General features: G+C 35.2%; 1 protein-coding gene across 1 annotated transcript in view; it reads left to right on the forward strand.

Moving 5' to 3' along the window:
* The first annotated feature begins 3276 nt into the window (after positions 1-3276).
* The window catches only part of PLG (plasminogen), a 791307-nt gene continuing 779051 nt past the window's right edge, over positions 3277-15532 (forward strand). Inside the window, exon 1 of the mRNA XM_044067896.1 lies at positions 3277-3365. Within this exon, the coding sequence (XP_043923831.1) occupies positions 3317-3365 (49 nt within the window). The 5' untranslated portion in view covers positions 3277-3316. The remainder of the gene's footprint in view (positions 3366-15532) is intronic.

Here is a 15532-nt window from a genome sequence, read left to right on the forward strand (position 1 = left end):
TTAATCCCATCTCACTACCTACATTCCATCGTGTTCCTTAAGCATCAAGGCTTGCTTCTCTTCTCCTCTATGTCTTTATTAATGACTCCCTACCTATCTTGCCAAACTTCAAATATGCACAGATGATATGATTAACTACCACCCCTGTTTCTCTCCCTGCTCAATAAAAAATCATCTGGAATTAAACCTCAGACATGTTTTCACCCATCTCAACAACATAATTCTTATAAACTCAAATATGATGAAATCCATGACTTTTGGAAAAAAAAAAAAACTAGTTCAGAAACGAGGGACATCTTTGACCCTTCTTACAAGTATTATATTGCATTGCACAGTTTAGTTACCTCTGAATTTGACAGCACCAATCTCTTACCTTCAAGTACCCTCCTGAACAGACTCAGGCTAAAGTCAATGAGTAACTATTCTGGGCCTAAAGAAGTTTCACCCTGGAAGGCTAGATGTCCATTGACAAGGGTAAATTGCTAGCCCATCATGTGTATGACCTTCCTGCAGTGGCTGAGTTCTCGTAAACAAATCTTGCATCCCTCCAGGCATTATTTGACAGGATTTGTAGGTTCTGCTCTCTCTACAACCCTCTACCTCAGTACAGAGCATCATTGTAGAGTCTTAAGGAAAGCACAGTGATGTGAAAAGATATTGAATGAGTTTTATCCTAGCAAGACTTCTAAAGTTCAATTTTTTGTCACATCTGTTTAGCAAAATATCTCAAAATCAAACTTCTATCACAGTCAAATAATGCACTCACCCTAAGATGACCATAAAAAACGTGCAATATTGTGATCACTTCTTTTCCGTGTTTTTGAAATTAAAGTCCAACATATTAATTGATCAAAAAAATCTTAAAGCATTTCAAAAATGCTTATAAACAACTAATATTTGTTTAGAAGATATTTAGGGGGTATATCAACAGTGCCAGCAAAGGCATCCTAGACAAGCACGAGAAGAAATTACCAGAGCATTAGTACCTCGCAGAAAAAAAAAGTTGAATGACATAGAACCAAATGCTTTTCCCACAGGCCAGTGAAATTTCTAAGTGTGTGCCAGCAATGATTTACTTTTCAAAGAGATTTGTCTCATTTTCAAGTAGGTGCATCTATTGAGTTGGTATATATAAGTTTGGGAGATGCAGGGGCCTTGCCCCTGACATCAGGGTTTGCAGACTGCCTCGGGCCCTGCAACAAACATGAAAAAATTGTGTTTTTTCCCTCTTGCTTTCTACCAGTAATGCATACATAAAATTAATGCACATCAACATTCACTCCAAACATGCCCACCTGAATCCTTATTTTTTTCAGTTTTTTTTTTAACTTATAAAAAAGTGTATGAGAAAAACAAAATCTTATCTGTTGACAAATGGTTAATTCAGGTTATACATGCTTGTCTATATCTATAGCCTGTCTCATTAACATCTTACAACCAAACAAGAATATTTGAATTACCTTGTTAGTAAGGGTGCCTTAACAGTAAAACATTAAAATGATCCCTAGTACTTGTACTTGTCAATAATGTAAGTAATCAGTGGATGGTTATTTGCAATGCCAGCAGATATCATTGTTAGAGCAGAAAACTCCCTTAATCTTTTTGGAGGATGCTGTCACGTATAGAAAAGTTTAATATGGGTGAAGTTTGCCAGAAACGGTAGATCCTGATCAATTTACTGAAGAAGACATTGTGACTATACTATATATTAAATATTGGCCTTCAACGTACTGCACATTCTAGGATTTCCCCAAATCCCCCACCCTCTAGCTTTCATGCCAAATATAAATGCCTTATTCTGAAGCTATGATCTGAATAACTGAGAGTTAGTACTGATACCTGTTCTGCTAACTGTGTTTACATTCTGTAAGAAAGCTTTAGGGGCACAAACTTTTGCAGAAGGGACCTAAGATGCAAATATTGCCACCAATGTTCATGAAATTCCTGGCCTGTATTATTTTGGATTCTCTGAAGAGTGAATAAAGGAATAGAAATGAAGTCCAAAATATCAGAAATGTGTACAGGCCACGGCCAATCCAACTTCATCATGCTAAAGTCTTACTTCCTTACTTCAGCTTTGGGTTGTACCATATTCTATAGCTAAACTGGACAGCCCTCATTATCTTTGATGATTTGCCCCATAGAGATCCAGGTACCTGGCATCCTAGAAATTGTACAGTTTGTGTGTGTGTGTGTGGGGGGGGGGGGGTATTGTTGCAAATTATGACTATGACTGCTATTTAACTGAAATCCATATGAGTTTGAAACTGTGCCAGAATTTCTTTTTAAATAATCTAATGTTATAACATTAACTCATGCTCAGTTGTTGGGATGCAAAATTAATGCCTAGCTGGCTTTATCTGATCAAAAGGGCAAGGCCCTGAGTATATCTTGTATTACCTATGCCTAAAAACATGAGTTATTAGCGAAGTTTTGCTGATTTAAATGTTTTACTTGGTAATGGATGATGACCTCTACTACTGCTTTTTTGTAAACCATGAACAGCCTCGGCAGCCTTTACCATTCTGATGTCCTAGGGTTCTTCCTCTTTATATTAACTTTATGTTTTGACAGGAGAGTTGAAAGTGAAAGCCTTGACCATCTGCCTTGTCACTGCAACTTTGATCTGTATATCCCTGTCTTTGTTTTGTGTTTCCATGGAACATGTTGTTGCAGTGCAAAGATAAATCTTTCTCTACATTTCAGTTCTTACCTCTCAAAATAATAGTAGAAAATGAAGCTGTTCTGAACCCTGATAACAACTTCTCATTTGATTTACATGAAACTCATTTTTATTCCATTTTCTTTGTAAAGCACAGATTTCATTTCCTGGACACAGCTCCTTTCACGTCCTTCACAATCTGTCGTGAAATACTGGGCTGGATATTTTGTAAAGGACTGTAGGGATAAAACCTATAACAAAGCTTTCATTTTTTAAGAAAATGGTACCAGGCAACTAAATACTGGAGTTTTAAAAAGCTACACCTAAAAATATACATGTTTACTTTATTGCTAACACAACCAACAAAATAAATAAAAAGCTATGCCTCTAGTCATCTTTTTCCTTTATAGTTAATTCAACCAGCAGAACGAGATGCATTTTATTTTCTTTTATAGCTAACACAGCTAACAAAATAGGCATCAAATGCAAGGAAAGGTTATCAGAATGTCCCATGTAAGGAAACATTTGCAATCTTGGCTCTGGCATCAGTTAGACAATGATTGACTACTAGTTTTGTTTACATGATGAACTCTTCTTTTGTGTATCTTTCATTTACAAAAGTGGTCTTTGGAGCATAGCACTTCAGTCCTCAAAATGACTGCCCACATAAGGATCACACTACTTTTCCTTTTCTTACATGCAGGTAAGTTTGGGTGATATTTTATGTTTTAAGAATATGAAATGTCACTAGAAGTCAAATGTGAAATTCACTTTTTTATGCATGTGTCGAGAGGGGGTACAGCTTTATTCACTATACTGCTCTTTGTTTAACATTTGTTCTGGCTGGGGTATGTGTAACACTATGGGGGGAATTACAACTAAATTTATTAGAGATATCTATGCTTTGATCTTATTATACAACTACTGATATAATCTTAATTTTAATTAAAGCGTATACATTTCAGGTGTTTCTGGAAATGCCAATTTCTGAATGCAGATAAAAAAAAATTGTTATGTAATATTTTTTCATTTTTACGTTCTAATAAGATACATCATGTGCATTTACTTTAATTTAATATTACTCATTTTAATCAGCTAGACTTGATTATCAAAAGTTTTGTCTGCAGGAAAGGCCTGTAAATACCGAACCACTAATTTTGGCTTCCCTACATGTCATCAAATTCAAACCTGACTCAGTTCACGACTCGAATGCTGAGCTCCCAGATCACCATGGCACTGTCTTCTACAGAAAATCAGTGCTGGTGCAGTTTCTAAGTACCTGACAGATGTTTAGATGTTATATAAACTCAGTGAGTGTGGCTGGCTTCTGTGTGTGTGTGTGTGTGTGTGTGTGTGTGTGTGTTTGTGTGTGTGTGTGTGTGTGTTTGTGTGTGTGCGTGTGTGTGTCTGTGTGTGTGTGTGTGTGTGTGTGGTCTATACACTTCCTTTTTAAATCAAATGAAACAAATCCCCTTTCTGTACATTTTTACAGTAGAACTTTTCAGCAGTGATGTAAGTTTGCATATGTTACCAATATTTTAGCTTTTGCATCCTGGACCCTGATTTTTCAAATTTTCCAGGAACAAAAAAAAAATCATGAATTTTGGTGTCTAAATATTAGGAATACACAGGATTTTCATGAAACTTGGCAATTTAGACCAGAACATTCATTCACTCTACGTGTATGTATTTCGTCTTGACTTACTACAAGCGATCGTATCTCAGGTGCTCGAATACCACTATCAGCCTAGGACTTGGGTGTCTTGCAGCGTACATGGCTGGCTGATCATACTTAAATATGAATACATTTGGGCAAGGTACTGTAGCTGTAGGGACAGAGTGGAGCTGTCATACCTTTGCCTGAACATAGTAGCCTAGTTCAGACAAGGTTAGTGGGGTACCCATGGGAAAGGAGTTAGAGGGAGGTGGGGGTACAGGGTGGGGATTTGTTTCAGGCAGGGATATCTGTTTAAGGAGTGGGGAAATTTAGGTTTACAGAGCAGGAGGTGATTTTAAGGTTAGGGAATAATCGAGGAATTTAGGTTTAAGGAGTGGTAAGGGAGTTTTAGGTTGAGGGAGTGGAGGCGAATTTAAGGTATGGAAGCAGAAATGGAGTTTTATTATTAGGATGTCATCAGGGACTTTAGGTTTAAAGAGGGAAGTGTTATGGTTAGAATAGGGACCAAGATGGAGTTTTGGATGAGATGTAGGGTTCTGGTAGAGCTATGCATATCAGTAGGGTTGGTTGGTGGGAGGGCTAGGTAATTCAGTAGAACTGGGTTACTGGAGGTTAGGGCACTTGTCAATTAGAGCAAGTAGCAGCAAGCAGGTATATCATTAGCTAGTAGCATGCAAGCACTTGTAGTAGACCCATTTCTTCTCCTACTTAATACTTACAATAATTTAGCTTTATATAATATATATATCTGTCTATATATATATATATAAAGATATATATATATATATATATATATATATATATATATATATATATATATATATATATATGTATAAAGATAAATGCACTGGAAAGCTGTAATGAATTCATGGTAAAGACCAGAAATTATAATTAAAAATCACAATTATAGTTTTCTGATTTCATTGCATGAAAATGATTTTTTTGAGAGCTATAAATAAGTTTCTCTGACCATTACACTTAAATATTCAACCTTAATGAAAATAGATTGTGAGATTTGGTCGCCTCTTCCTTTTAGCTGCTAACCCTCAATTTCTGCTTCAGTTAACTTTCTTGAACCACCAGTTCTTCGACTGCACTTTCTAGTTTATACTTTCTGGCAAAATGCCTGTTACAGCATATTCTACTGTCACAATTTAGTATTCATAACCAGTCTTCTGGTAAGTGTCTGTCCTTGTATTGAATATGCAATATGTGCCTTTTGAATCTACACCCAGTGCATAATAACTATGAGTTTTTTTTCCATTCACCGTAAACACTATTTTGAGTTCTAGGTGTGAGTTATGTTAATACCATGCTGAATGGTTGCTTATTCCTTCTGTGAAACTACTCTATCAATTGGTTCCTTATAAAGTGCCTAAACTACAATTATGTAAAGTAATTTCCATTAACCTCTGAAACAACTCTTTTATGACTAGCATCTTGACAACAAATTATAAAGCCTGAAATCAATGGCAGCCATACAAGTCATTGCCTAAGCCTGACAGAGCTTCTGTTTTTTTTCAGTTTGTTCCAGTATCACTGTGAATACCTGCCCACTCAAGTGAATCTTATTAAACTAACTATATTTCAGAAATAACATATAATTACAAAAAAATAAGTATATAATGAGATAAAACAACAGTATGCAAAGAGATGTTTAATGTGTTTACTCTTTTTCCTAAAATATTTTGCTTATAAAACAAAATTAATTTGCTGTATGACAATGTTGATAAAGTATACCAGGTCCTAGAAATATGGCACCATGCGTTATTTTCTTTAAATTATGAAATATAGACAGGCCTGGTCTAACTAGATTTTTTTCTTTTTGTTGTCTCTATTTATTTTTCTGTTGTTATAAAAAGCCAAATTATATTTCTTAATATAAATCCATAAAACTTTTTGGACATGAAAGTAAAATCACTTTACTTCATGTAGTAGCTTTGAAATCTTTTCATCCAGCAGATGAAATCTTTTAATCCAGCTGTAATAAATGTCCACCGAGACAACAGTATACGAAAACTTGAAATAAATTTAAATAAAATGGAACACTTGCATTTAAGCTCTTTCGCTCATTGTCAACTTCCTTTTACAGTTATTTAACAGTCGAACTTTTTCAGAAATGCTGAAGAAGTTCGACTGTTAAATAACTGTAAAATGAACTTGACTATGAACAAAGGCACTTAAATACAAGTGTCTCATTTTATTTCAGATTTATTTCAAGTTTTCTTATACTGTTGTCTTGGTGGATATTTTTTACAGCTGGATTAAAAGATTTCAACTGCTGGATGAAAATATTTCAAAGCTACTACACAAAGTGAAGTGATTTTACTTTTATGTCCAAAACGTTTTATGGATTTATAAGTGTTTAGACAACTTTTTTGACAGTGTACAGTTCTTTTAGTATATATTTCTTAATATATTTTGCTGAATACTTTGTTATCTCTACTAATGACTTTTTAACACATATTATGCAAAAGTCTTTTTCTTAACAAACAACCAAGTATGAAAAGAAGGTAAGCTATTCACAAAGAGTCCGGCACCATCTGAGCATTGTTTAAGGAAATCAAACTTTGTCCTTTTTGGAAGATGTGCACAACCCGTAATTAGATCATAAATATATAATGCCTAAATAGTGACTGGTACATTCTATTAAAATGCAAAGTATGCCTTGATTTAATTGAACCATATAAAGTATCCCTCACCTGAGAATGTAGTCCATTTATACTTATTCATCACTGTTCCACCAGATAATTTTGTTTTTCTTTTTGTATTGCTTAATTATTTTTTGTTATGTTTTGGAGTTAAGGTAACTATGAGATAATCTTATTTGTAGACTACATTTAATGCTATCATGATTACTTATTTTCAGGGTGGAGAAGATGCAGGATTTAGATTTTCTTCTGAGGTCATCAAATCCACACATACCTCTCCCTTTCAGGCATTGTGTTTATGCACTCATACAGTTTTATTAGCGGACTGATATGAGTCTCCTACTGTTAGCATCCCTAAGCAGACAGGATCATATTTTATGTCACAGATTATACTCATGCCTTTTCTCAGAAATGGTGTATGCTTAAGCTAGGAGCATATAGGGTTCCTGATCTGTGGACAATGACCTGCACTCACATGCACTGCATCACCATGAAAACAGCATGTTATGTCTGCTTAGCTTATTAATCAGATGAAAATGCTAATGAGTCTGTAAGCAGATCTCTCAATCCTTCTATGAGAGAGAAGACTCTTTAATCAAAGACTGTATAGGTCCTCACACTTGTACCCACCCCCTATGTTTCTAGATATTTTGCAGAGATATACAGGGCAAAAATATGTATTCACCTAACTTATATCTGCTTATGAAGCAAATAGCAGACTAAAACCTTCCCCAGTGAATTTACAAAAAAAACTTACTTTTCTCTGGCTTAGTGGACCATAAAAATTCTTACAGTAAATGTATCATCATATGGATCAAAGTTGCTTGGCTGCAACAGGAAAATGCAAGTAAACTTAGGAATAATACAGTCATAAAATATCTCTTCATCTGAATTATAAAATCATGATCATAAAAACAGAAATGATATGACAGTGCCAGTCAGTTCAAAGACAAGGGTAGCCATGATATTAAAAATAGGATGTAGAAATGTATGAACAACCCAACAGTTGCCTTTATTATAACAACCAATTTTAACTCCAGCCTAATTATACTCCAATTCAGATCTAATCCTATCCTGTTCTGAAATAATCTAAGCAAAGCTCTATTGCAACTAGCATAGTAAAATGTCTTGCATCTTGTGTGAAAGTTAAGGTAGACCATGATGTATAATGCCTTAGTATGCAAACAGTAGGATAATATTATCATTTACTAAGTAAGTCATATGTGAAGTTAACTGGATCTAACACTGGGCTCTTGCACTTCAATTATTCTTTAGCTTGTGTAAGATATTATGCAGGAGTGTCCCAGGTGTCAAGTAAGTGGACAATTTGCTGATTTAGATGGAACAATTTAAATGGAATATGTTACAATGAATATCATGCACATATATGTGCTGTGTACTGTAATGCTATTGTATCCTAGTTGCTGTGTGAAAACCTATCATTTTAATAATAGCACTTAGTAAAATGTACATTTGATAAAAGAGACCACTAATGCTAATGCTTGCATTTTCCTTAAGGTACAGCATCCCTCAGATTGATTAAATTAAGCTGATTAGTGCTAACAAATTAGAAGGAGTGGAGGTGACAGCTAACCCCTCCCCCAATAGACAAATAATTAGTTTTCAGAAGCAATATCACATTTTTTTTACAGTAAACACAACTTTCAATTTAAGTGTTTTTGATCATCCCTTCATAGGACTAGGTCCTTCATTCCGGTAGCCTAATAATATAATATTATGTGCATGTTCTGCTTAACAGGACTAAAACTTGCATGCTGCTGATGGTCTCATAGTTTGAGATAATCTGAATGTGTGAGTAATGTAAGCTTATGCACTAAAGCTGTCTTTTGACCTTGATCACGATGAAAAAAAAAATGTCTGTTTAAATCATGCCAGCTATGTAGTTCAAAAAATACATACAGGAAAAAAATACATTTTTATTTTTATTATTTCAGTTTAGTTTGTTTACCATTTGCAGACACAGCCTGGATGAAGAGATTCACAAAAAAGAAAACAGAACAAATTCACTAATGCAGAGTAATCACAGAAGGTAGATAATCCCATAGACAATTGATGCAATATGTAAATAATATTAGCAGAGTAGAAAAACAAATGTGAATTAATTGTAGCAGTAAATATGAGAAGGAAGCAGCCCCTGAGGATACTGGGCCAAAGTAGGAGTGATGCAGGTGAGCAGGGAGTTAAGTTATGTGCCCAGTGGAAAAGCATTTGCAGTCAAATTTCTGATGGACGTATCTTACGAGTTGAGCTGTGAAGGCTGGGAAAGAGAAGACTTTTTATGATGAAGGGGATGGACCGCCAGAGCTTGGGTGCAAGAATGGAAAAGGAATGTTGGATTTAGTTTGAGGTGTTTGGAGACAGGGAGGTTACTGGAAGAGGTTGCAGAGGTTGCAGGGTGTGGTTTTATTGTGGAGTTTGGCTGCAAAAGGTGGGAAGGTACCTGGCTGAAGTAGTTTGAAAACAAAATATCCTAGTAGCTCAACTCTGTAGGAGACTGGTAGCCATTTGGCCTTGAAGAGGGTGATGCAGTGATGTTCCTGGTGGGGACTGGAAATGAATTGGCATATTTTCTTTTCAATGGACTGTAGACTGGATCAGATTTTTTAGAGGCTGTTGCTATAATGGAGAGCCCATATTCAAGTTGAGCAAGGAGGACTCCTTGGACTATTGCAGCTTAAGCTGGTCTGCTGATAAAGTAAGATATTTTCCAGGACCAGAATAAAAGAGAACTGATCTTTTTTCTAGTGTTTTCAAGTTGTTTTTTGAAGTTAAATGACTGGTCTAGCCATAAACCAAAGTATTTAAAGGATGTGATTGCTTCAGTTGGGCAACTATTGAAATCAGTTTTTATCAGTCTTCTTCAGCTTTTCTGAAGGTCCAGATATACTTTATTGTTTTAGATGGGTTTAGAAGTAGCTTATCACTGTTTTGCAAAGAATTAAGAGAGTGGAGATCAGACAGAAGCTGGGTTTGAATACCTGAATGTGACAGACTTGAGCTAAGAATATGCATAACGAATAACAGGAATGTTAGGGAGATCCGAGGGCAGCTGGTTAATAAAGATTGCAAGCAAAAGTGGGGTGAGACTGAATTCCTGGGGCACTCCTCTGATAACAGGTGCTGACAAACATGGGGATGGACCTATTCTGACTCTAAAATACCTATTTGTTAAGAAATGTTGGAACCAGGTGACAGTATTAGAGCTAACCCTGATTTCTTGGAGGGAGTTGAGGAGCAGAAAGTGGTGAATTTCATCAAAAGCTTTGGTAAGGTCAATGAAGACAGCTTTTGGAAGATTTCCTTTTTCCATATTGAGAAATATCTCATCTGTAAGTGACCATAGTGCTGTCACTGTGCTCTGACCAGCCCAGAATCCATGTTTAAGAGTGAGGAGGTTGTACTGTTGGATGTTAGTGGACAGCTGGTGGTAGATTACTTTTTCAAGTATTTTCCATAGTGTAGGGAGGATGCAGATAGTGTGAAAGTGGAAGGTGTTTACTGTCCAGCATTGTATTTTGAACTAAACAGAGGTTCTAAATATGTAGAAGAGTTGTGGTGACACCTTGTACATATAAGAATAAACACCACACCTGATAAAATAATTATACTATTAACATTAACTATAACTAATATATTTAGCATAGCCCTTGCTGTAGCTATAGCCTTAGGACTGTCAACACTTAAAACAACTCTAGCCCCTAAGTTCAGACATAAACATAGCCACCAAATTAACACAGCCCTAGCTGCAGTGCTTAGTATTGCTCTAACTCTGACACCCAATGAGAAAAAACGGCACGTCCTGTTAAATTCATTGAAATGAGTAAAATTACTTATTTTTAGGAAATGTCTGAAAACATGCAAAATATAAGTTCCTTCTCTGTACACTTAATGGATTTTAACAAGCCCAATCTATATAATGCATTACTTTCAAAGTAATGTGTGCAGAAAAAAAAACATAAGTTAAAGCTTTTAAACTGAAAAGAAACAGGTATTCTTTGTGATCAAAATGCAAAGAATTTATGCATAGCAACTTGTGAAAATACTTACAGAATAAATCACAGATATATCATGGCTATCTAGGTTGGAAGCGCAACAAAATATTTTCATTCTGATCCTTACTGTTGAAATGAGTGAGACCTGTGTGTGCTGCATTCCTTCATGCTTGAACTGCAAACCAAAAGTCCTTATTTATGGACCTATAGTGAAAACAAAAATAAAGAATGCTCTTTTCTCATTACCCTAGTGGTAGACAGAGATTGAACACTCTAGCTTCAGTTGCCAAAGGATCAATCTGTTGATAATTGGAGCACCTTCACTGGAAATCAGTATCAGAGAGTTCTGCCAGCAATGATGCCTTTTCTGGGGGTATTCTCCCCTCTTCAAGATTGTACAACCATGTATTCAGTATATATAAGTTTAGGTTGTGTAGGGGATTGCTCCTCACATCAGGAGTGAAGGGGGGATTGACCCCTCCAAAAACAGTTATAAAAGTGTTATTTTCAGTCATTTATTTAAGCTAATCCTATACAAGGATACTGATCCTTGGTGTATTCAGGTTCATGCACTCATAGTGGAAGCATTCTTCTATCTCTCTGCATGGAGATTAGGTACTTTAAGGAGAAAATGTGAATTGTTTGCTAAAGGTGTCATTTAAGGTTTGCTAGTTCTGCAGGTGAAAGGGAATAACTCATAATTCTTCATGGCTAATTTATGTTTTCAACTGTGCTACAACAGAAAGATAATGAAGTATGGTGTTTGGTATTAACCACCTTATCCTCCATTCTACCTTTCCCAACTTAAAGTACAGACAAATAGAAATTGAAGAAGGGAGGAGCAACACGCATTGCCATGCATTTATAAAAGTAAGTCAGATTTTGCAGGTACTGGTCTCACTACTGTCTATTTCAAAATTTCATTTTAGGCATTATCGCCCTGCTTAAATATGAACTTGCCTTTGGAATGGATGGAGAAGGAATGAGGAATTGTTAAAAAAAATCACTAAAGGATCATAAAGAATTTTATTATAACATATTCAGAAATGCATCTGATACTTCACTAGGTTGCTTATGGAAAATTGTATCACAGCTATTTCTAAGGTATTTTTAGTAAGGTTATCCCCATGAGCATGGCAAAAATATTGCCCTTTTTATACATTTCTTATGTGTATGAAATCCATCTCCTCTTAAAATACATCTCTTAACAACAGGAATGCTAACAAACTGAGATATACTCAAATCATTTATATGCACATTTTTGTTATTTAAGAATTTGATGCAAAAAATATTAAATGTGTGAAATTTAAGTTGCTGATTTTAATTGATTCCTAAGCATTGAAATATACTGAATGTTCGTCAGTATAGTAATCAATATTTTTTAGTTTGTGAAACACTTGTTCAAATAACTTAAAATAAATATGAACAAACATTAAACTGTAACAAATTACACAATGCGTATCTTGCCTAACAACTATGGTAGGATGCTACTCCATTCATCAAAGTGTTTTTGTTACTGTCTCTGGAGGGCTATAACAGCCCATAGTATAATCACCCTTTAAAAGTAATTACTTAATATGTAACATTTACTATATGATTCTGTTTGAGACATTGACGCTTTTAATATATCATTGATAATTGCTGCAAGTAATATATTCTTAAGGACTTTCGTAAAATATTGCATTCTGGTGCTAAATATATCAATGATAATTGCTGAAATAACATATTCTTAAGCACTTTCTTAAAATATTGTATTCTGATGCTTTGAAGTATATTTGTGAATAATTTCAGAAAGATTTGCTGTCATTTAAGACTGTTTTGCATCCAATTCTTAGAAAACAGTTGGCTCACAGATAGGACACAAAAAGTCAAGATAGGGGAGTCTACAAAAAAGCCTGTCACTAGCAGAGTCCCGCAGGCCTTGTTGCTGGGGCTAATCCTTTTTGGTACCTATGTCTCTGAGGTCAGTTCCAACATCAAAGGTCTCTGGTTGACCAAAATATACCAACTCCGAGATTGCACTTAGTGTAATGAAGTGCAATCTTGGAGTTGATATATTTAAGTAGCGGGGGGGGGCGCAACCCCCTACATGAGGGGTGCAAAAGGGGCTTGCCCCTGCATTAAAAATGTATTCAGTATTTTGAATTTTCAGTCTTTTGGGATTCAGTCATTTTGTTTGCCAGTCTTCTGAAGTAGAGCCATACACACCCACACTCACACTTGCGCGCACACACACACACACACACACACACACACACACACACACACACACTCACATAATATATATATATATATATATATATATATATAAGTCTATGTCAGATGATCAACTTTTCAGAAACTCAAAATTTCAATGGTTGAACATTAAAAAAAATCCCCCCAAAAATCAACCTTTTTTACATTTTTGCAGGGGGAGAAGACATTCTGTGCCCCCAGACCCCCCTGCAAATTAAATATAGCAACTCTGATATCGCGCTAGTGATGAAAAGGGTATGTTTTTTCCAATCTGGACTGTACCACAATCTCCATTCATTTAAAAAACTGGATCATATGGTCTTGACCATATGAATTTCAAGTTTTTGAAAACTCGATCAACTGATAGAGACCTGTATACACACACACGCACACACACATACACACACACACACACACACACACACACACACACACACACACACACACACACACACACACACACACACACACACACACACACACACACACATATTTTTTGTCTGTTTGTTTGTTTGTTTTGTTTTTTTTTTGTTTGTTTTATGAATGACTGGGCTAATATAAATGGATTTTCCCAGACATAACCTGGGCCAAAAGTTTTATTGCAGGTAGTATAAATGTTTGGTACAGATAAATTTCAGCTTTTTAGCAATTCCTGCTACTTATTGATATGTACTTCTGTTGTTGCTATACTGTTTTTCAAAGTATAAGTTAAACTTGTTTGAAAGCCTATACGAAGAATAACAACACAATGAGTATGTTTGGTAATAACTGAACAAGAGCATAGGAAGTAACTGGTTTTATTACAGACGTATAAACTGAAAATCCCTAATAACTGTAAAAGGCATATTCCAATTCATTCATTCATGATACACTGTAGTCTGTATAAAAATAAACTGGTCATCCTCATTAGAATCAGAAGATATCATTGAGCCATCTTGTAGAGGTGGGAATTAGGGCATTAGTTAAGGAAGTCTGGAGTGCTTCGAAGCACTCTATCATCTGTCTGGAATATGGCTCATATTTTGGGGTTATAAGAGTAGGATTCTTTTTTGTAATATCTTGTTACTTTAAAAAATGCTGCTCTGTAATTTGTTTGAAGGTCACAGAACAGGAGCTATCTCAGTTTAGCATGATCGCATGTGCAAGAACAGATGTCATTTATTTTGAAATTGTAATTGGGTAAAAAAATACCCCATATCTCTAAGGGAGATCCTTAAGGTAAGTTTTCTTCAGAAGAAATAGTTAAATTAGGCAGGGGAGGGTCTTGGGGCCTATGGTGTTTTAGATGCTATATTGTGCATTTGAGAGCCTTTTTCAGCTTTTTGATCAGCATAAGTCATGTAACAAGCAAAACTTTACTTACTGTTTAAAAAGCGTTAATGTGATGACATAATTGTATCCATACAGAGAGTGAGGAAATGTTGGGCAACACTGTGTATGCTGATCCAAATGCAGCCTGCTTTTTTAGGATAGGAAGACAATAATGAGTTATCCTTATGAGGCCACTATAACTACTACTGGTCCTTCATCTTCAGAGCCTCAGGTGATGTATTTCTCCCTCAGTACTGAACCAAATGACTGTACCAAGCCTAATAAAAAGACAAAAACACCCACTGAATCAAACCACAAACCACAATAGACAGCTAAATTTCTTTGGTGATTTTGTTCTTTAATTAGAACTTCTTCAGAGCAAATGTACAGATAATATGCCGTAAGTAACTTTTCAAACCCAAGTGATTGAAAAGTTGATAATCATATGACCAATTTAAAACACCATAAACATACACTTAAACTTTCTTGTAAATATACCCTTCTTAATAAATAAAATCAATCATAAAAATATTTGAGTATTATGTGTGATATTTGAAATGAGTTAACATAATATTTATAGTAAATATTCTTATTTAAGTCAGCATTTAATATTTGTAGTCTCATTTAACCCAGGTATTGTGTCTGCTGGCAGTGAGGTGCCAATAAACTCCATGTAATTATTAATGTCACCACCAGTAAGTGAATCAAATCCATAATGAATAACAAACATTTAAGCTTCAAGAAGTCTACACAACTTTCTGCATGCTGTAACAAATCTGTTGATTGTTTTTATTTATATTTGATTCTTGTAAATAAATTCCTGCATTTCCAAAAGATTAGAATTCCAGTGCAATTTTCTGGATGGCTATGTGGAGTACTCAAGTATAAAACATTCATAGATTGTGCTCCCACCCTTACAGGCAATAGAGTATCTTAATCTTGAATTTCAATTAAAGGTAATTTTTAATGTCACTTTTATCTC

This window comes from Protopterus annectens, chromosome 1.part0 (assembly GCF_019279795.1).
Source record: "Protopterus annectens isolate FY-2018-M chromosome 1.part0, PAN1.0, whole genome shotgun sequence".
Taxonomy (NCBI): Eukaryota; Metazoa; Chordata; order Ceratodontiformes; family Protopteridae; genus Protopterus; species Protopterus annectens.